At 42.6% G+C, this 24,042-nt stretch overlaps 1 protein-coding gene across 1 annotated transcript in view; it reads right to left on the reverse strand.

The window, feature by feature from the left end:
* NUAK1 (NUAK family kinase 1) overlaps positions 1 to 24,042 on the reverse strand; it is a 49,265-nt gene that overhangs the window by 15,395 nt on the left and 9,828 nt on the right. Inside the window, exon 2 of the mRNA XM_030478900.1 lies at positions 9,598 to 9,718. Within this exon, the coding sequence (XP_030334760.1) occupies positions 9,598 to 9,718 (121 nt within the window). The remainder of the gene's footprint in view (positions 1 to 9,597; positions 9,719 to 24,042) is intronic.

Here is a 24,042-nt window from a genome sequence, read left to right on the forward strand (position 1 = left end):
ACAAAAAAAACCCCACCAAAACCAGCTTCAGCTTTTGCAGTGAAATGTGAAGCTGCCTCTCTCAACACACAGATACTTGCTGTTCTTAGGCTTTGTCTCATGTCTTCTCACACCTTGTCATTCAACTCTACAAGCCAAAGCCTCTGCAGTTCCCTCTAACACCCCTGAACCCCAGCCAAAGAGTTCTGATAAAAGGGAAAGTGAACAGCCAGATAAAATTGGCTGCTTACTTGTCTGCTGGCCTCACTGTACCCCATAGCAGAGGCTCCTGCCAGTGATTACATCCTATGTGCATCCTCATTAGCAATAAACTTCGGAAACTGGAAGAGCCATCTCTGGATGGATTATACTTATAGTATCCTCTCCAAGAATTACAGACTGATACTGTCTGGGAAAAACTGAACATGCCTAGTGTCATACAGGGAGGGAAGTGCTGTGATGTGTTACCAATAACACAGTAATGCACAAATTTGTTTCTCTAAGCTTGGAAAGGCTTGTTATACACAGGGTTATTTAGGAAGGCAAGAAGAAATAGTTTCAGAAAGCTTACACAGATCACTAAAAATGTTCTTATTTAGGAGATCTGTTTTTAAAAAAATCCAACAAAACAAAACCAACCCAATTCCCCACCCTCCCCCCAAAAAGAGCTGATTCGATGAGTTAGGGTTATATCACACACGTATAGGTGAAGTTTTCACATGGCACCACTGATCTCAGTGGACTCTTATGGTAGTGCGCACTCCAAGCAGTACCAGCTGAGGACCACTCTGAGCTCAGGGGGACATTTGCCACACCAGAGGTGCATGGATGGGGGTGAAAGGGCCCTTGGCTCTTCACACCCAGGCTCCCAACTGCTGATGCCCTATCAGGTGTTCAATGCCTATGAGGACAGTAACAGCAGTACCAGTCCTGCTACGACAGAGCATTCTTCCAGCCTGTGCTTTTCTTAAAGTTTTGCCTTCATCACTCAGTCATAAGAGCTTTCTCAAGACATCCTTAATGTTCTGAAGTTTTAAATTCAGAATCTATTTTTTCTGGTCTTAAATTTGGCATATTATACAACTCCTGATCCAGGCATATTTTCCTGCATTTCTGCAGAAATGAGGTGGAAAGCACTTGGTTTGGAGGAATGTGCGTTTAGAGGTACTTTCCATTTCAAATTTTCTCGTATGCCCTCTAGGAAACTGAGATAATACCTTGAAATTGAATTTAGGAAAGCATAAATCACTGTTCCAAATCTTGGATTTTTCTCACAAAACCGCGCTAGAATCAATGAGAATAGAAGCATCCTGGTAACTTGTATTCAGGTTTCAGTTTACCAGCACTCTCAGGACAAATTGGCATGTTCTTTTTCTTCATGAGGAAGCACTGGGAGGACGCTGCCCTTGGACTCAGGTGACATTACAGAGGCCTCCTCAGCATCATCATAGCTGAACAATTACAGAATTAAACAGACATTTATCTCTTCACCAACTAGCAGAGGTGAACAGAGAATCTTCTTTTTTTCCAGGGAGGTGGAAGGTATTTTTTTACAACTGCCATCTCAGTTCAGAGCACCTCTGTTGTATCAGCTGAACCTCAAGAGGGGGCCTGCAGTTCCTGTGGACAGGGAACTGAGCAGCGGACAAAAACATTTTAAACAAGAGCTGCCACTGAAGGAGGAGGGAGTGAAAAAGGCAGTGGGATTTATACCTATACACACACACAATCTTAAAGAGGAATTCAGCGGTCAAAACTATCAAGCACGTGACAAGGTGGTATTCTTGCAAGTCTCAGACCATCAGCCATGTACACCACGAATTTTCACAGTAGCAGTTAGGATTCCAGGCAGGTTTCATACAGACACTTCTGAATTTCCCTTCTGAGCACAGTATGTAGTTTTATAAACATAGGCTCCAAGAAAGCATTGTGGCCAATGGCTGGGGGAAGAGAGGAGGGCATCAATTAAAGACTGGATTGACTTACTGCAAATAATAATGAGGTAATAAAAATACTGCCCTGTTAACACCTGGGCTGTAACCTGCGAGCTGATGATGGACGGATTGCCTCCATATAGCTTCTGAGACTGCTTGGTTCACTCTTTGTTTTTGTTGCAGATGATTTATTACCTGCCATCCTACTGCATATTCATCCCGAAACTCACCCCCACCTAAAGTATGCCTGAACCCTGGCGGTACCTACTGCTGATGGAGAAGCACAGCTTCAGCAGGATCCTGCACCCCAGGAACATCCTGCAGCTTGCTACTGATGGGACAGCCATGTCATACAAGCCTGCTCCTCAACTTGGACCAAGGTCAAGGGAAAGAGGGGATTATGTATAAGAAAGGTGGGGCTGCTCTTGCTTCTTTCAAATCATTGATACTCTGCAAACAGCTGGCCAAATAAGAGAAGTGGAGAACTGTTAGTATCAACATCCAGACGTGGTAGCAGGAGAGATGGTCTGTCAATCACAAATCAAGAGATAGGGGTTGCTTAGATACAAGGCATGAGCTCCACGGATTAGAGAAGACTGCAGCAGGAGAAATGCTTGCTACAAGCTGTGTGTCATTGATTTCTAAGCCACTGTGTTTATTTCCATCACTCTGCAAGCTGGGTTACACTGAGAGAGCTGCAGCAAGACCTCAATATGGTGAGAGGGTGACTGCACCACCTCAGCCACAGTGATATCAAGTGGTGCAGGACAGTGGTTGCAAAATGACAGTATTCCTTTGCAGACATGCAGGATGAAGTATTGACTTCTGAGATGGCTACACTTCCACCTGGCCCCAGGGGAGAAGGCATGGACAGCACTGTCAGAGGACATCAGGAATTAGGGAGTAGGAACAGGATGTGCCACAAGGCGCAAAGAACAACATGATTATATTCCCAGGAGATGAGCAAGAGCACTGTGTTAACATACTAAGATGTGGGTCTCAGCAGTGTGAAGAAACAGCATTTTCCAGCGGGCTACAAGCTTGCTTGGGCTTGGTCTGTTCACCCCAAGAGCCTCAGCAGAGGCTAAGAGCAGCACCCTACCCAAGCGGCAAAAGGTGCTTAAGATGCAGCAGGCAAAGAAATATTTCTTGCAGCTTTTCTTTAAACTCCCCCCTTAACTCTAACGTGTTTGTTTGTTTATTTAAAGGGGGAGAAAAAAAAGTAAGAAATTTCTGTAATTCTAGGCTGATAATTGAAACCAAATCTGCTGGCTTCAGAGCTCATCGAAGTATATATATGTGAAACTGGGAAAGAACTTCACTTCCCACTACCAAAGACATATCTGAGACAAAGCACATTTTGTAACATCAACAATCTGTCTCTTTCACAGGCTGTTCTACTACAGCAATAATTCTTGGATATAATCTCTCCTCTTTTTTATATGTAGAGGCCGTGAAATGATGAACTCAGCTTCTATCTACAGCTTTCCATTTTCCAGTGTTGGTTGCGTAGGGACCTCTTGCTGATCAGCATTCTTCTCTTCAACCCTACTGTTAAATCCTTACATTTAGCTACACCAACGTCACCTCCACTGAAACTCTACGGGATGAGTTTGAGACTGGATGAACATACTCACTATCCTTCTTAAAATGCTAAGATGGACTTCACCCTGAAAGTGTTGAAAGCCCACATGGGCATAGGTTTGCAAACATCAGTCAAAAAGATTTAATAGTACATTGTACACCTCACTAGTAGGACAGTTCGCTTTGGACTTACTTCCAAATTCAAAGAGCAGAAGAAAGCAGAAGGCTTTGCCCTTCCTCCAAGCTTGCAGGATGCTAAAGTCAGAGCGAGTGCCGACGGGGGTGGATTTCCCTCCCCCCCTTAATGGACTACCTCCTTGTGGGCTGATTCCATTTGGTTTACATGTAACCTCGGGGTAAGGATTTTAGTTTGTTAGTTTAAGAGGGGCGGCCAATCTCTTCGCACTGGAACCATTTGAATTCTCTTCATGCCTTTGCTCTCTATCAGAGCAATCTCCTAAATTAGTTCCAGTATGTTGACATTCCTTCCATCTGGTGTCTTTCCATTCAGCGGTATTTTTATTACTCTCCTAACAGCCGCAGACAGAAGTACCTTTCCACTGCTACAAAATGCTCTTTTATTAAAGGTCAGCCAAATCAAAAGAACAAGCGAGTTTGTTTTTAATTTTGGAGATGCAGACTAGAATAACCTTTTCATTCAGAAAAGTCATGTATGACCCAATTACCTCACATGTGTAATAAGGCTCGAATTATTCTTCAAAAAGACATGCGAGGACTGAAAAGTGGGGGTTTTTTACCTTAGAAATCCAGCCCGATGCATCTTCTGTGTTCTTGACTGCTTTGAAAGCTTTACAGCCCCTTGATGTATTTTTTATTTTGTTGTTTGAGGTTTTTTATTATTATCATCTTATGACTGCCTTTTTAACAGAGCATACAGCAGACATTAAAATATCCAGGGTCCAACGTAGAAACCCATGTGTTTTCTATGTAAGCATATATATGGAATATGCTTAAGTAATATAGTATGCATATGCTTAATTACAATTGAAGATAGCGAGATATAAAGAATGTGTTTTAAAGCTAAACTTGTGTTAAATTGTTTTCCTGAATTATGGCCTTCTCTTCTGCATCTCTTCTTAAATTAAAGGAATGTAGTTAAGATCCTGCAATAATCATTTTAAATCAGACAGCATGCTAGAATTTACTCCGCAGTGAGGAGATTAAATCAGAATGAGAGCCATTATCCTTGCTGAGGTTGTTTCTTAGAAAATAAGACTGGGGATATGGCAGATTTTGATGGTCTACTCTTTATAAAGGAAAGAAAAATGACAGTTGCTAATTCAGCCACAACAACATGCTACACTAATTGTCTTTTGTTTCAACAAAGAATTAAATAGCTAATTCCCTTTTTTTTTCCAAATTATGATTACAAACTGCTGAGGAACTTCAGGCAGGCAAACATTTACATTGCGGTGGGAGGACTGTGTAAATAGAAAGATAAAAATAAATTTCACCATTGCTTGCAATCATTTTGGCATCTGAATTGGACCTGCCAGTGATCTCACACATTTGAGATTATGTCATGTCCAATAAAGCATTGATTCATGTCCCTGAATGACAGGAAATTCATAAAGGTGGGGCAATGGTAACTAAAGAGTTAAGTTTGTTTTACTTGTTTCATTACTATCGCCAGCCTCTTGAAATATTACTTTATGTTCTTGGACGTTATCAACTGAAAACAATGGCAATAAAGCACTCCAAGGTCAAAAGCCTACATAATTAGAGGAAATCAATTAGAAATGTGGTTAAATAGTGTCACTGCTGAAGTACTTTTTTTTGGCTAAGTAATAAAAGAAAAATCATTCCCGCTTTCCAACTTTCATCATTCTTGTTTAAAGCCCAGTTGTCCATGTGATGTTTTAAGGGACTTTTGACTTTTTCAGGTGTTTTGACCACAGAAGGGATGAAGTCATTAGGCACCAAAGTTTGTTTTGATTATGCCTGAAAACCAGGAGACAGCAGAGGCTGGGACAGAGGCTGGGATTGCCTCCCCAGCACATAACTCTGCTCTGCCCATGCACAGACCCGCCAATGGTGGGGACCTCAGTCTGCAGCTGCCTGGCCCTTCCAGGGGTGCACACCGCGGCTGACGGCAGGGTACACTTGCCTGAGCTGGCACTGCTGGAGGGGACACAGTTTGTCAGCAATGGCTCACATCCATGCACTTTGCCAGCTGACACCCAGGCAGAATTTTGGCAACACAGCTGCTTTAGGTGATGACATGTTGATTGACTGACCCAATTCAAGAAGCTCTGCACTGGAGGCAAGCCTACCAAGTGTGCATTGGCCTTTTGTTGCATGAAATCTGGCAAAGAGTGAACATCTATTTAGCAAATAAGATGAGTATCTTGGAATACTATGCCAACACCATTATACACTGTCATATCTTCTCTGTTGCTCTTGGGATCTGAAAGTACAAAAGAGCTGAACCAGCTTCCTTACTAACTAAAGAATGCAACTCAAGTCATTGTTTACTAGTAGATACACGATGGAGAATCTGTGCTTTAAAAGAAAAGGGAAGAAGTCCCTCTTACATGGGAAATCCATTTTTTGTGTCTTGTTGCTGCAAAGGGTCCAGCACTGTTCTAAGCATCCTGGCTCAAATCCAGCAAAGCACTTCAGCACATGTTTCCCTTTCACTACCCGGTCACATTAATGCCATCGTGTTCCATGGGCACCAAATTGTAATCCTAATATTTACTCATTTCTCAGGGAATATCTTCATTAAACTATTCCTACAAACATGTTAGCTAATAACCTGTTCATTTTTAAGGGCATTTTGCAAATGGGTGGACTTTTCTGTACGGTTATGCTGACCAACGACAACTCTTCCAGCACAGAAACACTCACATAGGCACAGTATTTCACACTACAAAGACTCAAGAGCTCAGTCTTTGAAAGTACCAAGTGTAACTTCACTCTCATGATTGGTCCAACACATGTTTAAATGTTTGCAGAATCAGGCGTGATGCTCTTTTTCTGGTTTAACTTTCATAAAGTATTGCCAGATGAGATAGATTTTGCACTCAGGCTACCCCTGGAAAAATATGTTAGCTCTCAAAGGCTTTATTATCAAATCCTGGAGTTTTCAAGGCAAAAAAGAAATAGGGCGGGGGACAGACAGACAGATGAATGGAGAGAGGCATTATTCTACAAATTAAAATTTATGTGCTGAAATCAGAACACTGCTAGCAAAGCCAGCTTCATTTATCCAGTCCCTTTCAAGGAGTTTAAAGTCACTTGAAAGAGCACTTCCCTCACAGCCGCACTCGACAGATTGCCAATTACAGCCCTGCGGAGAGGATGGAATTTCTTTGGAGTCACAACTGTACATCTGCCCTCGCAGTAACGGGCAAGGTACGTTTGATTAGGTTACAAAAAAATACACCTAAACTGGAAAGCTTTGTTTCCACACATCTGAATTTGCTCAGTATCGTGAAAAAAGATAAGCTTCTGTTTACATCAAGTTGACAAATTCAGAGGTTAATTGCTTTTAAGCACACAGGTCAAAAGGATACCTAAACAAGGATCCTACTTAAGGAAAACACATGTTTGTAAATGAAATACAAAGAGCTTTCAAAGATACTACAGGGAGATACAGCATTGTCCATGCTATGTAGATCTGTGCAGCCTGGCACCTACAGAAAGCACTGTCAGACATGCAGTGGCAGTCTGAAAATCTACAGTAAAAATTAGTGAGAGAGGAGAAAATTATCTGTGTGGTGGCTTCAGTTTAAAAATTCAGCATCTGATCTATGTTAATCAGCTAGACGCCATCTACAGCCAACAGGAACCTCCAGTATGTCATTTATCCTACCTATGTGAAAAAATATCTCCCAGGAGGGAGCAAACGACCCTCTGTAGATGCTGATCTGTCTTGATTAGAGAGGGACACTAGACTTCTAGTGTACAACAACTGCCTAAATGTTGGATGGCTTAAATTTGGTGAGATAAAGCCCATTCCTGAGCACTGAATAACTTCACATTTTGTGTCGGAGGATAGCAATATCATCACTCTTTATGCATCACTCAAGAGGAACAGCCATGTGTTTAAAATCTGACTTCAAGAGGATACAAATACTTCAGACCTAGATGTAGCCCCTCAGCTTCACTACAAGTACTCTCCAACTTAAAATGAAGCACACACTTAAGGATCCCTGAGCTCACATCCTTATCTCTGGGCTGTACATAACTGCTCCTCTGGATTCAGCTGCACAACCACGCATCTTCCCACTGCTACAATATCTAAGTTACAGCACTGGCTGCTAAAGGCCAAATACTGACTTGGACTGCTTGGAAAGACTGGATGAGCTGTACAGCTGCTATAGCTCCACTCTATGTAACTCCTTCCAATGGACTACAGCCCAACCAAGAAGCTGATTTCCACTGCCCATCCCTTCAGGCCAGGAATTAAACATAAGAAGCCATGAAAGGCTCCTCTGCTTTCTAGAAAAAGAAAAGGAAACAAACCAGTAACAGAAGGGAAAACTTCCCAGAAATGAGAGAAAAAACTGCCTCCAGGTTTGCTGCCACAAACCGGTGCTGCTGGCAGATGGACCACAAAAGGACCACAACATCACCTGCAACAGGCATTCACCCTCCTGCAGACAGCATGAACCCTCCATCATGGAACTTAACTGGCTCTGCTGCAGAAGCACTGCTCCTCCCTCTGTGGGGCCAGAGGGGAGAGTTTTGCTCCCACAAGACTTCATTGTCTGCTTCTTAAAAATGCTGTAATCTTTCTAACTTTTACAAATGTTTTAACTCAGTAAAAGCTATTTAAAGTAAGGACGAGAAGGGCAATGGTCAAAGGACTGCAGCATGCTAAATCTTTCTTCTTTTTGAGTTCCCGTGCACATTTGAAATAACTTTTGTTCCATTTGCAACCCACATGCTGACACAGCATCCCTCCCCTTTTCTGTTCCCAGATCCTGTTATGAGTTTATTCAATAAAAAGACAGATATTCATCTCTTTTCAAGTACAAGAACATGCTTTTGAATAACTCAATATGCGATACTGTAACAGTACGCCAAGCCAGCCCTTGTTTTAATCAGTCGTACCAACTCTTAGAGCGGAGCTGCCATATACATATCATCACCTTGCGTGTTTACCTCCTGAGTATGTAAATACACAGGGCTAAATTCAGGCTGCCTGTTCTGCATGCAGGGGAAGAGGTGATCCACAGGGACAAGGCTGCCTGACCCAGATCTCTCCAAACCTCTGGAATCCACACCCCAGGTCCACCATGCAGCCGCCCCCATTGCAGCAACAGACCCCTTGGCTGGTGTCTTTTAGCACATACCCCCCCTGAACATCTCAGCTAGAACTGAGATGTTACTTGAGGAAGGAAGGAAGGAGGAGGAGATTTTACTACAGAGTGACACTCTATAAATACATAAACAAACAAACAGGCAAATGAGGGAGGAATGCCCCTGGCTTCCTGCTCCTTGCTGCAGCACCAGAGAGCAGCTTCTGGAGGCAGGAATTAGCAGGTTTCCCCAGCTGTGTCCCAGGAAGAAAGGAGCTAGAGGGGGAAGGCAGGATAAGTAAACAGGAATGATAAGTCAGCAACTGACAGGAAAGCATGCAGAGGTGGGTAGGAAGCGGATGCTGGGATTCAGGGGGAAAAGCAACCATGACAGAACCAGCAAGACTAACTGGCAGGTAAGGGAGGACCAAGGGCCTACAGCAGACAAGACTGATCTTGTGCAGTCCAGGGAAAATTAAGCATACAAGGTCTGGTTTAGGGGACATAAATGGACACCAGGCTAGTGCATGAGGGTGAAATTAAACTGATCTGTCCAACGGGAGCAAGGAGATGAGGTGATACATGCAACGATTTCCCACCTGCCATGGACACAGCGCTTTAGCCACACATGAAGCTGCTCCTCCAGGCAAAGGGCTATGTATCTGTGAAACACTGGTGGTTCAGAGGGAGGGTAGCACTCAGTCTCTTTGGTAAGTTATGGGTTACACTAAGAGTAGGGGTTTGTTTGGCGCATGATCTCAAGAAACATGAACATCAAGTCTGCAAAGAACATAACAGAGCAGTCAGGGAGGAGAATCGCATTCACTAACCTTCATATATGGTGATGATATGAGGGTGGCTGAGGGATGACATGATCTCAATCTCCCGTCTGATGTGAACCATATCTTGTTCATCCTTAATTTTGTCCTTACGAATGGATTTTATTGCAACCTATAAATTCAGGAAATCAAGCATTATTCTTGGAACTGAACAAATGCATATAATCCATTAAGGAGAGTTCAAAAAATAAATACAGATGTTAGATGTTGGCAGAATGTGGAATGACCAAAACAAAGCTTTAAAATACAAACCTCCATGCCCCAGCTCCTTCATTTTATAGCAATAAATACACACTCATTACAGAAATGGGTGACATGAAGTTTTAGGGTCTTCAGGTCCCAGGACTTTACTGAGGGGGAACACAGCATCTTTTGGAAGGATCTCTGTGTTAGCTTAAGCACTCTCCATCCAAGGCAAATGGCAAAACTCCCAAAAGATTTTGATGGGAAATACATTTGCTTAAACACGGCTGCATCTGACAACTTCAAACAGAAGCTTTGGAGGCAATTCTTCTGGAATAAGGTTGAGACCTCTGATGGAACAGAGGCAAGGAATCGAGGGTGCCAATTACAACTTTATACTTGTCCATGTTAATACACAGAGGATCACATTAACATGGGTTGCTCCAAGGTTCTCTAAAGCAGGCAAACCACTCAGAAGTTATGACTTATTTAAAAACTAGAATAAATAAATCTTTGAAATTCACATCTAAACTCGTCCTCATGTAAACCCAAGGCTTTTGGGTCCTACATAGCACTTATGCAATCACTGCAAAACCATATCCTTCCTGCATCCTTCCTCAATCAGCAACCTTTTCTCAAGCACATCGTGTGACTGGGTATCTTTCCAAAAGGCAGGGTGGGAACAGAGGAAGTGATAGCTGAACTTGCAATATAAATTCAAATTATAACAGCCCTTGTGAGTGTGTGTATGTGTGGTGCCTGTGAAAAAAGGGCTTATCTGAACAACGCCATAAATAATTGCGGAGGTCAGCTCATGCCCTGCAAGAAATGCAAAGCCAACAATGGAGAGAAGCTGGTGGGAGAGGGAAGGTGAGCACATTGTGCATACTGAATGGCAGCATGGCCTTTATTATACTCAGTATTTACCCTGCCTTATTTTTGTAAGCCAGAGTTGAAGGAATAAATTACCAGCTAGTTTAAAATCAACAATACGTCTTTGAAAGACACCACTGGCCTGCTGAGATGACCACCCTTTTATGGGTAAACAAAACTTTTGCCATTCTATGCAGCCAACTACTGCAGACTTCTCCTGGGAAAACATCTGTAAATCTGTGATTTACATGATTTCCCTAGTTCCTTCAGAACAACGTAATTTTACTGCCTACTTCAGTAATTGCAAGTGGCATGGGTAGTATTGCTTTCATTATATGAAGTAGTATCAAGGATATTGAAGAAAGTACAAAAAATTTAAAATATTATAAAATTGAAATGTACATAAACAGGACCTAGCTTAAAGATCAGGTTTCCTACAAAGCCTTCAACTCTGAAAAGCAACATTGTTCAAAAAAACATTAAGCACATGCCCCATCCCCTCCAACTCCCAAAGATTTCAGCACATGCTTAAAATTAGGGCCATGCTCAAGTGCTAGCCTTCTTTGGGACAACAGAACGAAAAGCAGAACTCCGAGGACAAACCAATTTGCATGTTAAAACCTAAACAATTCTTTTCTTCCTCTTGACCCAAACATTTGGGATAGAGATTTAAAAAGTACCAACATAACTATGGTCTTATCTATGTGGTACATATTTCTAGAAAAGGTAATAAAACAGATCTTAATTGAATGAGTGATCAAGATAATCTCCAAGTAATTCTAGAGAATGAGAAGGCAACTAACACTAAAGATGAGGCTGGATTTTTCCCCCTTCCCATGTTTGCACTGGGAAAGGCTACAAATGCAAATACACCCTGTATACAAGAAGGATGTGGGTGGCTCTTGGAGCAGCATGTGCATTCCTGCAAAAAATAAATAGAGACATGGGTAAAAACACATTATTTATTAAAAGACAGTCTTGTACTTGGCTCTGAGGAAGAATTTAAGAAGGGTTTCATTGTCAAATATACAACAGGGAGCAAATTCTTCACCATTCATGGCTGGTAAAGTACTAATGGCACCCCAGAGGGCATGCCAATCTCCTACTAACTTGACTCTCTGCTTCACAGACAGGACTTTGTACATCTACACTTAATTACTGAAAATGGCCTCTGTGGAATAATTGCATATATGAAAACATATATTTTTAGATACAAAAATGCAAATGTGATTGAAAAGTAGTCTGTAAATATTTGTTTGGATTAATCTTCAAATGCAAACAGATGTGTTGCCTGGGAACATATTTTTCAACAGGACCAGAGAGTTTACAGTCTCACAACCACTGAAAAGTGGTTAAGGCATGTAGGAACCTTACTTTATAAAGGCCATTGCCAAAATTTTCAGCAACTTTTGAAGATGGAACTTAAGCTCTCCTGAAAACATCACTTCCCAGTTGCAGAGGTAGAATTTAGCAGCCCTAAGTACTTGGGATCGTCAGTGACATCCAGGCTGCAAGATCTCATCCCATGCTGAACACATCTTTCAGGTTTTAACATTCAAGACTTTCTCTTCCCTCCCTCAGCTACTTCAGATCACAGTGACCAGCACTCGGAAACAAGGAAAAGACAATTGGCAGGTGTGAACTATCTCCAGTGGTGTTAATGGAGCCAGGGCAGCTGGTTCCTCTGAAGCATCCGCCTGCCCACGCTCGGACCAACCCCTGCAATCCTAACAAACAGCAAGAGTGCTGTGGAGGAGGCAATGCCCCTTAGCCAGGGCACAGCATGTTACCAGTACAAGCACTCTGCACTGGAGCAAGGCTTCAGACACTTCAGGCACGTACTAATGAAAGAATCACTGCCTATCTGCATAGCACTTGAGCATGCTCAAAGCAGAGTGCAGCCATTTATTAATTAAACTCTGGGAGGCTTTCAGGAGATGAGGAAATGGAATTGGAAAGCTGACATAACTGCTAAAGGAAACAAGGACAGTAGCATCTCAGAAATTGCTGCCTGCCTCTCCCTCCCAAATTGTATAACACACCTACAAGACTGCCTGGCTCAACAAACTATTTGATTATTAAAGGCTGATTTCTGATACCTTTCCCTACGTTCAATTGCTGGTTTTCCCCTCTGAAAGAGCTCCAGGGAACTGAGAAGTCTGAAGGCATCTCAATAAATACTTTTCACCCCACACTGTGTGCCTGGCAGCCTGCACAATCTCCAAATCGACAGGCTGCACATCTCAAAGCCTACCAACAATGCACAGCTTTGCTGGTGACCTGGTCTGAAAGGCCAAACAGCGAGCGATCGCCGTCAATGGACTGTCACTGTCAAGGTGGCATCCCAAAGCAGGATTAGTGGAGCAGCAGGACAGCGTTGATTCCAGCTCTTCCCCTCTAAAAAAGGGATTTCTGCCAGCCAAGCGTCTTTCACCTGTATCCATCTGCTCAGACCGTGTCAGCAAGGGCACTTGGGCTTAAGTCTACTGATATGAAAAAAACTCAACACAAACAAGAAGGCAGTCCAGTTTGGTAGGAAACGTTCATTTCATGGACATGTTACTAGTCATGATCACATTTAGGTATTTATTATATATTACGCTGCTTTCATCTCCCTGAGCAAAATAAGATCCCTAGCTGTATGTTTGGTATCAGGTTGTAAATCAAGTCTCTCTTCCAGGTATTCTAAAATATCAATAATGGAATTTCTTTCATTAAATGTATTTTACTCAGAAAGTATTCCACAAAACACATTTTCAAAGTGCACTTATGCTTTTAACACCAGACAGAGCTGGCTCCATTTTTCAAAACCCCACTTACAGGACTGCTGCCAGATATGGTACATGATGAACCTGAACAACTTAAGCCTAATGAGAAATAATCTCAATTGAGAAATACCTTATGAAAGAACTTGTTTGTTCATTCTTCAGGTCCATTTCTTTCTTGCTTGCCTGCTTACTTTCGTTGCTTTCTCTGAAAGCAACAGCTCCACTGTGTACAACATCTAAATTTATTAAGGGTCACAGCCTATGAATCAACAGCAGGGCAAACGCAACATGCTTTTTTATATCAGCTACATTAACTACTCCAAATATTCCAGCTCAAGATCTGCGGAGAAAGTGCTGTTAGTCCCTTTGGTACTCTCAAAACACTGTACTTATACCTCTACCACACTTTCTCAATATATTTTACTGGTTTTAAGACTTAGATAATTTAATTATACTATTTTTATTAACTTTACTAGTGGAGGAATTTGTATTTTTCCTAGCTTCTTGTCTTAATGAGAATTTCAGATAACTCCAAGACCTTGCACTCAGACAGAGTAACATATCAGATTCTTAATAATGAAATCTAAAGCCTTTCACCCCAACAAAACAGGTTCAAGTTCACCCAAAGCCCCTGTAGTCACAGTATCCAATCTGGAAAAACACTTTAGCACATGCCTAACCTCACATATGTGAGCAGGCCGTTGACTTTTGTGGGATAGCTCACATATGTGAAGTTATATGCATAAGCACCAAGGTCACAGCTCCAAACTTGGCCATGTGATGGTCACTCTAGGGATCAATATTGGCTGTATGCACCAGTAAAATCCTCAGTATCTGTTCTGCAGGTCTGATGGCAACACAGTCCCACACATGGAGTTAAAGGGGGAGAAAGGAGCACCAGACTGAAACCACCCTCACCTGCACTGCTGGTTCTGGTACCATCCTCTGCTCAGAAGCAAGTAGAGAGGATAGCCTCTCCAAAACGTATAGCACAGGGGAGAGGAAGCAGGTGGGGGCTGAACCTCTAATATTGCCAGGCATTTCCAAATGCTCTGCACAAGCACAGCCCAGCAACACCGCTGCTCTGCCTTCCAGAGGCAGACAGGAAAGAGGGAGAACAGCTTTTGGCTTCCCATCCCTCAATGAGTCAGCTTGCAGAGTTTGCTGGGCAGGAAGAGTGGAGAAATAAGCTGCTCTCTTCAAGGCTGCAATAAATTACCTGTCTCCTTTTGTTGGAAAGAGGATTTATACTCACTCTCTGAACTGGTGTAGAGAGATTATTAAGTATTTTCCAAGACACTTCATTCTTCTTTGCTTTTGTTTGGTACAAAGAATTTGAATTGAACTGTAACTACTTCAAAAAGATGACGGTTGCAAAGGATTCTGTACATTCAGTCCTATCTCTGAAAGAAATGTCTCTCCTCCTCTAATGAGCTTCTTGGCTGCTGGGCAGACCAAAATGGGTAGAATTTTGTTTTTACAGAGGCAGATCAAAACCATCGTGTAGAGAAAAATATCTCAAAGTCTAAACAACTGGCAAAGGGCATGACAGGCAGTAGGTGCCTGTTTCCAGATCAAATCTCTGTGTCTGCTGAGTCACTGCTGGCATTATCATTTATGGGATGAGCAACAAAGCTGTATTCTCATCAAAGCATAAAGATGTTTCTCTTGATTTCAACCAAGGAAGCTGGTTCATGTGTTTTGTTTCCATGTAATGAACCTACATTTGCTTCATTTCCAGCTGAGATGTGTGGATATAAACAAAGGTAGGATTAGCCACAGTGCAGAAAGTCACAGATTTTTAAGTCAGTTAGTGCTGTAACTGAGGCTGACCACCTGAATGCCACAAACCACAGAACCCTCCCCAGCTATTTCTGCATGCAGTACATTCAGTCTCATTGAAAACTATCTTCCGCTCTTTATTATCTACCAGGGCTATTTTTAGGACCGTGGTGAGATATGAGCAAACTGCTTCTTTCCACCGTGTGGGCTGTGACTTTCAAGCCGGTTCCAACTCTTGTGCATACCACCTGTGCTCGAGCAAATTCCAATGGGCTCTTGCAATACTGTTGTGGAGTGTCAGGAAAATGGTATCAGGACAGAGAGTTCAGCGTCGGAGCAAAGGAAACCAGCTTGCTGTCACTGAGAGATGTGTCAGGAATGCAGCTTGAAGAAAATCATAACAAACTATTTTCTTGGGGTGAAGAGGGAGGGGAGGGTTAAACACACATAAACCTCTCCTTTCCGAAAGCTGTGAAATGAGGCCATCCCCACCCAGCAATGGGAAATGGGTGAGCCCAGCTGGTTTCACAGCTCTGCTTCCTTTCTTTGAGACTCCAAGGTGGGAAGTGCAATGTGCCAAGTGCCAACAGGGGCGGGAGGTAAAGAATAGGTGGATCAACCTATTCTAGGGGGGAAGAGAAAGGGAGAGCAGAGGATGTTTGGGGGTGGGGAGAGAAACGGCACATTGTTCTTCCTCCAGCTCCACGGAGCTGAGCAAGAAAGAATAACGTCTGGCACTGTACTATGTTTTTTCCAGGGGAGTCTCTGCCTATGGCTCTTGGCCCAGACATCACCTACACAAGAGGAAGAGAAACAAAGCTATGAAATTGGGTGGTCCCTGAGGTTGCTGCAATCAAATGATAAGGAGGAGGATGCTGATAATTTCAATGCAGTTGCATTGAAATGGCACTTCCAGAGGTTGCACAAAGGAGAGAAAGGAAAGGCAGGGGATGGGCTGAATAACTGTCTATCTCGTCTCTGGACCTTCCAGGTGGGAAGAAGGAGCCATGGATGGATACCCCTACAAGGAAACCAAGCATCCAAACAGTTCTGCAAAGGTATTCCCACGCAGACGACTTCTTGTAAGCCTCTTCCCACATAGGTGTATCTTCTGTGTTCATTTGTTGGGAAAAAAGCTTATCTTGAGACTCCAATCCCAAACCCAGGCCAAACGCAGTAATAAAGAACATCACACAGGACATGCAATTCTAAGAACAAGCTTTGTCCGGTCATAGAAAACACTTCATGCACTCACTGAAAAGTTGAATAAAAGGCCATTGTGAGTTGAAGCAAAATTAGTGCCTGGCCTTGTGCATGTTGCTAACACATCTCCGAGAGCTCTCTCTTTCAGAGAAAGAGTAAGGTCAACACAATGTCATTGTTTTGGAGATTGTTACTTTTCAGATCCGAAAAGCCAGATCATCTCCATGGTGATACTGCCTGGGAGACAAGCATGCCAAAAAATCCTTATTAATTATTTATCAATGGCCCAACTCTATTGTTTGACATGTTGGCAAACTATGCAGTAATCAGGGGCGTTGCTCGGAGCAGTTAACTGGTGCCATCTGCACCCAGAGAGGCTGCAGATTTAAACCTCAGGGCTTCTGCCCATTACTCTATTCTATTGCATGTTTGTTCATGTCATGGATGTTAACAAGGGCAAAACGCTGTTACTGTTGTTGTGAACTAGCAGCTGCACACATAAAGGGCAAGGACGCATGTGCCACGATGCACCTTTCAAGTTCATTTGCTTTTAAGAGGCAAGGGTATATTTTACAGCTGCCTCACTCTGTATGGTAAAAGCATACAGCAAACACCTGCACCTCTCTGCTTCATTCCCCTCTCCCCAATGTATCATATAAAAAAGATCATATTTCTAAAAACCAAAGCTGATTTACTGCCACTCTATCACTCACTACCTGTAGGGAAACTCACTCTCGCACCAAGGCACTAAAAGTTCCAAGTCAGCACCAGCGTCTCTTGGAGAACAAGGGTACAACTACCTTAGGTTTAATTGTCGTCTTCTGGTTCTGCTGGAGATAGTTGCTATTATATAAAAAAATGACGATTCATCAAATGAAGAGGAATTAACTAATCACAAACACTAGGCAAAGGGGTTATATCTTTTTTCTAGTTTCCCGTTTATTCACAGAAAAAAAAGTCTGTGGAACCAAGATTTAATAAACAGTAGAAGGCATCAGATGAACACATTTATGCTGTACATATACAAAGTGGGTGCCAGGAGGAACATGTACAACACCCTTCCTCCACTTCTTTCCTCACCCCCGCATACGGTGCCTGCTAACAGGATTTGTGAGCACATTTCCTGAGTAACTACTGCCTTACTGGAAAATTTACATCCTTTCATTGTTTCGTACCCCTACCCTCAGCTATGTATATAAAGCCTGGCATATTTACACCATGCATCCCCTGACAAATTTATCTGGCAGACCTTTCTTCATTTACTGCTGAGAATCCTGGCCTTGAGTCATCCTTACTACCAGACAGATCTTACAGCTCTGTATTAATCATTCCAGGGCTGATTTACCACTAGGAATAAAAAAAGTCATTCATCTGGTTTATTCCAATAGCATTTAAAAACACGAGCTAGCAACCTGGCTATTGATTTTTCATAATGGGGCAATGAATCTTGAACACAGGGAGAAGGGAGGGCTGGAGAATTCAGAAATGGAGAGTCCACTGATACATGTCAGAAACCTCCCAAAAAACTTCTCCTTTCCCAGATTAAAAGGATTTCATACATTACTGAAGCCCTATATTGTAAGACTCTTCAGTTTTAGAAGAAAGATCCTACAAGAAATCACTAATCGCAGCAATAACGCAGTGTTCCCCTAGCGCTGCCTCAAGTTGCCCCTTCTCACCCTTCCTCACTGTCCCAATAGCCCACCACTGCAGATCTGCATCCACGTCAATCCTCCCTGACACACAGTGAAACAAGTTTGTCCTGGTAGCAGCAGAGGTTGCAAAGGATTTGCTAAAAAGCAGAGACCTGACAAGATGAGGTTATTAAAGATGTCTGCAGCCATGGCCTGCCAGGACTGGAGCCCAAGGCTGGCATCCTGAGAGAGTCCCTGTCATGTGCAGACTTCGCCTTCCTGGAGAAAAGAGTGGGACTGCTTACATTTTTCCCAATTCACTTCTAAATGTAACTCCATAGCTTTCTGAATACCCAAAGATGCAATATCTAATACTTTAAAATGTTCATAACACAGCCTGCAAAAAAAGAGCTGCTTATGAGCTAATTCTGAAAGACTAAAGAAAAGATAACAAAAATGGCCAAGTTGAAGTTTTGGGGCCGCCATGCACAGATGGATGGAAGACCATCTCTTTTCCAAAGTCTAATAACTCACAAATATCTCATCCAACTACCTTGAAGCTTTCAAGGGAAGTTCATGTTTTGGCACTTAAGAAATTTTATCTGGAAAGAAAGTGAGGTAGGGGATTTCCCCAAGGCAATGGAGGATCACAAGTGTAATTAAAAGGAAAAAAAAATGCTTTACAACCTCAACTACGGATCATTCCTCCTTAATAGATGTTAACCAGCACTGAATGCCACATTCACTGAAAAGACGAAAACTGAATTTATAGTTAACTTCTGGTGAAGTTGCCAAGCAGATGTTTATTTTTGGCTTCCACATTTACTAAAGCCTAATGCTATACTGAATTGGGATTTCACAAAGTCTAACTGCTTTTCTTCCAGGTTACAATTTTGTTGGAACCAAAAAGGAAAAAAATAAAAATGAAGAGGGGAAAAAAGGAAGAAAAAAAAAGCTGACTTCACTTTTAAGTAGGAAAAAACCTGGTAGCATCCATTTCTAATATGTCTGTTTATATCATAGTTTAAATAAGGTTAGAACTGTGCAATCATTATCAATCAGCTTCCAAACACAGCACAGCTCCATCCAGCACACGTGCAAAAGAGGAAAAGTCACTGGAAATGAATCCTATGTCAGTCCATCTTTTAACTTCTGCAAGTCTATGCACAGACTGTTTAGCACTAATTAAATTACTGGCAAGTCAGGTCCAAGAGGAGTGAAAGAATTCACAAGCCCCAAGTTTACGGTTCTCAGTGTTACATGGGTATTACAGATTCCCCTTCCAAAACCTGGAAGATAGATTTCACATTAATTTTGAGGCTTGATCTCACAGCTACCACAGCTGCTGATGTAGTACAAAATGCTAACCTGGGGCAGCAGAGAGGAACTTTAATTCAGTGTTGGTTTTTTCATTGTGAATAAGCAGTGAACCGCAGTGAAGTAATCCTCCAGAGTAGGAGTGCACACTGTTCAAGGCACTGATTTGGGGATGAAATGCAAAACCAAAGTCCTGGCTACTTCATTAGAAAAAACCCTTATGACTTTCTTAAGAAGAATGGTATAAAGCCCTGGTGCCTGGATCTAGTTCCAGTTTGAAAATTACACAGTCTCCTGTAATTCCTCCCAATAATTTAAATTGGAAATGGGGTTATTCACACCCTCTAAGCAACTGCTACAAACTATTGCAATGTGCTGCTAAATAATTGCTAAATAATGGTAACCTCAGCAGTCACCAGAGTGCCTAAAGTGATTTTGCACGTTTAAGTGAAAGGTGCTAAATCAGCGCAAGGCTGTAATTCCCATTAAAGAAAGAAGGAGTTAGACATTGTTTGAGCTCTTCCTTAGAACTAGTTTTTCTCCAAGAAGCCACCTGACTGGTACATTCTGCTTGAAGGAGATGTGGGTAAATAAACGTGACTCTGCTTATTCTCTCTCTTTCACTGAAGTTTCTGTGAGTTTAGAGAAGCCTCAGAACCACTGAGAGCTTTGCACATGTTTACAATGCCTCCTCTGCCACAAATATGAAGTCCGCTGGTACTGTGTGGATCTTCTAATTTTGCTCTCCTGGTTCTGCAGTCCTTCGAAGAAAAAAGGAAGTGTTATTTCACCATGAGAATTACAATAATACAAGGAAAATTTGGGAAGAGTCTTCTTTTGAAGAAACGTCCCTACCTTCAGGCACCACAATGCTCATTAAAACCCAACAGTATACTGCTTAAGCACCTCAAATTCTTAATTAACCCAGCGGAATTTTGAAATGTGAAGAGATTTTAAACTTGAGTTTATAGAATTTAGGCTTTTGGATTAAAATTGAGGAGCAGGGATTCATCGCACAAGGATGGTGGGCCACAGAGATTGTATCACAGAAGTTACGCAGATGATTTTGAACAGCACCAGTTGGAAGGGTTAATGGCACAGAACTATCAAAAGCACCTATATCTAGCATATTTTTCTAAACTGATTCAAGGTGGATCAAAATATAAACACCGCTTCCTGGTGGGAATCTAGTGAACCATAAACCCACATCCTATCTGGAAAAATACTCTTGGCAAACAAGAAGATTGGCAATCGTGTATCAAAGCCTCACCCAGGTTATTTTGCTCCAGGGCTTGCAGATCACTTTGCAATATTAGATTTGGTTTTGTAAAAGCGCTGCTTCAGTATTACATTGTTCTGCCTGGACATTACCTATTTAATGGTTCCTTTTTGGAAGGGACCGTCCTAGAATTTATGACATATCGTGGTGGAATTGCTACAGAGGGAGGAAAGGAGTTTGCTAACATTTCTTCCCCATCCGCCTCTGATATCTGAGAAATACTTATACCCCTGAAGGTAGAGGAACCCCCTGTTGCTCCCTTTTATTTATTGAAAGTAAATTATCTGGGCCACCCTAATGTCTCAGTGGAGAGAGTAACACAGGAACAGGAACACTCTTGCTCCCCCCAGCCAGCTGGGCTTGGAATAGACATGAGAGGGTGAGGAATGAATTATGCTTTCCTACAATTAAGTGGCTGGCGATCAAGCAATTTTGCAGCCTTAAACACATAATTCTAGCTTTTCCTGCTAGAAGGAGAGCTCACAATGGCAGGCAGTTGTTCTAAGCAGTTACAGGGAGGGTTAACTTTGGAGGGGAGAAACAGCAATCTTTTTTCTAGATGGAAAGCTTTTGGCTAAGAACTCGCCCAGACCCTGTGATCTCCAGGACTGTTGCCCCCTTCTTCAACACGCACAAACACCTTTTTTGGCACGTGTTTTGGCTGGAGTCAGTTGAACAAGGGAGAGTTAGCACTCAGATTTCTGGGATCCCCTTGCCAAAAGCTAAGCTGTTAGGTAGTGCAACAGCAGCAGCACAGGCTTCCCACTTCACCCTGCCAGTGACCTTCGCACAGACTTGGACATACCCCCTTCCTCAGAGTGAGGAGCAATTCCCTCTCACACTGCTCAATCCAGAAATTCATCTCAGCAAATACCACAAATCATGTCAGACCAAGCAGGACTATTAAAGCAGTGCTGCGCAATGTGAATTGCTGTCCACAAGGGACTGGAGCAACAGACTGCCTAACCCGCTTTGTTTAACTTTTTACTTAAACAATCCTGAAAGGGGAAGCTGCATTGCTACTCTGGAAATCACAACTTTAATCTCATTTGAACCACGCATTCCTCGGCTAAACTGCAGAAATAATTTAAGAACCAACTCCCAAATAAGACATTTTTCTACATTTCCTACATTTCCTGGAAATATATTCCCTCCGATGCTGTGAAGTAAAAGCAGGCTTATTAATATAACCAAGTTAAAGTTCTTCCAGTAGCCCCAATAAACTCTAATGTCAGGCTAATTATATGCATTTCACCAGTTCTGCATTTTCACATTCCTCAAAGCAACACCATCCAACACCACTGGAACATCGATCATTTCCCTCTCAACCCCGCAACCATTTGCACATACTGCATTGCCTGTGGCAGGAATCAATAGTGCTTCGTTGAAAATAGAGCAAGCTTTGTTTCCCCTTAACAGTAACGGCTTCCTCAAGTTTGCTTTAATAAGCATGCCACAGCTCAGAGGTGCCAACATTTACTGGGCTGTTTAAACATTGTTTAGAGTTTTGCTGGGCAGATAAGAAGAATAACTTGGGTGTACAGTAAAACAAAGATATAGCTGTTTGTGCCAAACATTCAGTTTATGGCAATACTTCATAGGAATTATTCCCCATAACAACCGAACTGTCATATCCTACAACTACATCCCAGGCAACCTCCCAGCTGAGCTCACTACGGCTGCTGTCTGATGTGCTCTACATACAAACACCCAGAACTACCCAGATGTTCTCTATGTAAAACATTTGGTCTGAAACACGCAGCGCTTCTTTCCAAAAAGCCATTACATTTGTTTAAGGCACTCACACAGTTCAACTAAAATATCCTGGAGCAGACATTTGACTGCAACTCTACTCTACAAGCCCCATCTGAAAAGAGAAAAAAAAGAAAGAAAAAGTAAATGAGAATGCTTTACATGATTTATGCTGTCTTTATGATCAGCCAGTTCATAAAATACAAGCTCTGCTCTACAGACAATAACACAAATAGCTTTCAAGTGTATTGTTTAGTCCTTGCCTGTGTTAAACAAATATTTCAACTGAAACAAAGGGCCGATCTCTACTCTTTGTTTTACAACAGTGTTAATGTAACTGAGAGCAGCGTTTTACCCACGGACATCACAGGGGATGCGATTTTTTTTTGTTGTTTTATGCTTGGAGTGAGTAATGACATCCAATAATGATAACCAGTTACATTCACGGCTGCAGAGTTTTCCTTTCATCCAAGAAAGGCTGGAAGGAGGTGAAAGTACAGCATGAAATCCTTCCCCCCATTGAATTCCTCGTGAGCAATGCACAACCCACAATGAGACACTTCACAGGTCCCACTAGACCACGTTTTCATCATGAAATGCCAGACAGGATGGGAGAATACATTTGTTTTATCGAAACACAGAGGCAGGTAGAAAACTCTCAAGCTGTACACTGAAAAAAACCCTGCTGCTGAAAAAGATGGCTAGTCCCTGGCCTGGATGTAAATGCACTGCACGGTCTAGCTGAAGGTCCTTATTCCTCCCAGGTTGTGAAGACACAATGGTGACCAAGCGGTACCAAGCGGTGATCAACAGTGGTACACAGTAGCGACCAGGCTCCAAGACACAACAGCTGGCTAAGTATGGAAAGTTAGCACCATCCCTTCAAAGTATGACTACAGCCATGAAAGAAGGCACTCACATCATGAGCAACCTTCCTGAGATGGTTACACCTATACAAGGAACAACTTGGCTCAGTGCAGTGCTGGAGCTGTGGTTGACCCTGTCTCTCTCCCTCCCCACGGCTACAGACTTTCCGGATGAACCTCAGGGAAACCACTCACCCCCTGGGTGTCTGAAGCACACCCAGCTCCTACAGGAGATGGAGCTTAAACCCTCAGATCGCCTTTTCATTATTTCACCTCATTTTGGCACCCCGAAGAGAATAAATGTGACAACCCAAACCAGTCTATGACAAGTAAAGGAACCCGAAGGATGCTATGCCTCATGTATAGGCCTGGTTAAAAATGTGTCTTCCCAAGAGAGTAGTGTGTGGAAGCCTCTCAGTTGTATCCCTGCATAGGTCAGCTAAGTCTGTATTTCCTTCAGCAGGTATCTTGCAGGCATTTTTGTCTTGCACTGGAGCACAGCTACCTCATGCTCGAGGCTGCATGACCTTAGAGCATGCACCATCCACCAAGGATGTGCTCTACCCTCTTCTCTCAAAAGCATTTTTCCCCCCCCATGCCAAAACAACAATCCACAGCATCACCCTGCTAAAACCACTGTGCTGGGCATCCCCAGCCACCTGAGGGACTGCCTGGCCTTCTCTACTCCTTCCTGAGCTGAACTCCACAGGGAAAGCTTTGAGATTTGACTTGAGCAGAGCGCTAGGCAAAAATACACAAATAAATGACAGCTCCAAACA

This window comes from Strigops habroptila, chromosome 3, assembly GCF_004027225.2.
Source record: "Strigops habroptila isolate Jane chromosome 3, bStrHab1.2.pri, whole genome shotgun sequence".
Taxonomy (NCBI): domain Eukaryota; kingdom Metazoa; phylum Chordata; class Aves; order Psittaciformes; family Psittacidae; genus Strigops; species Strigops habroptila.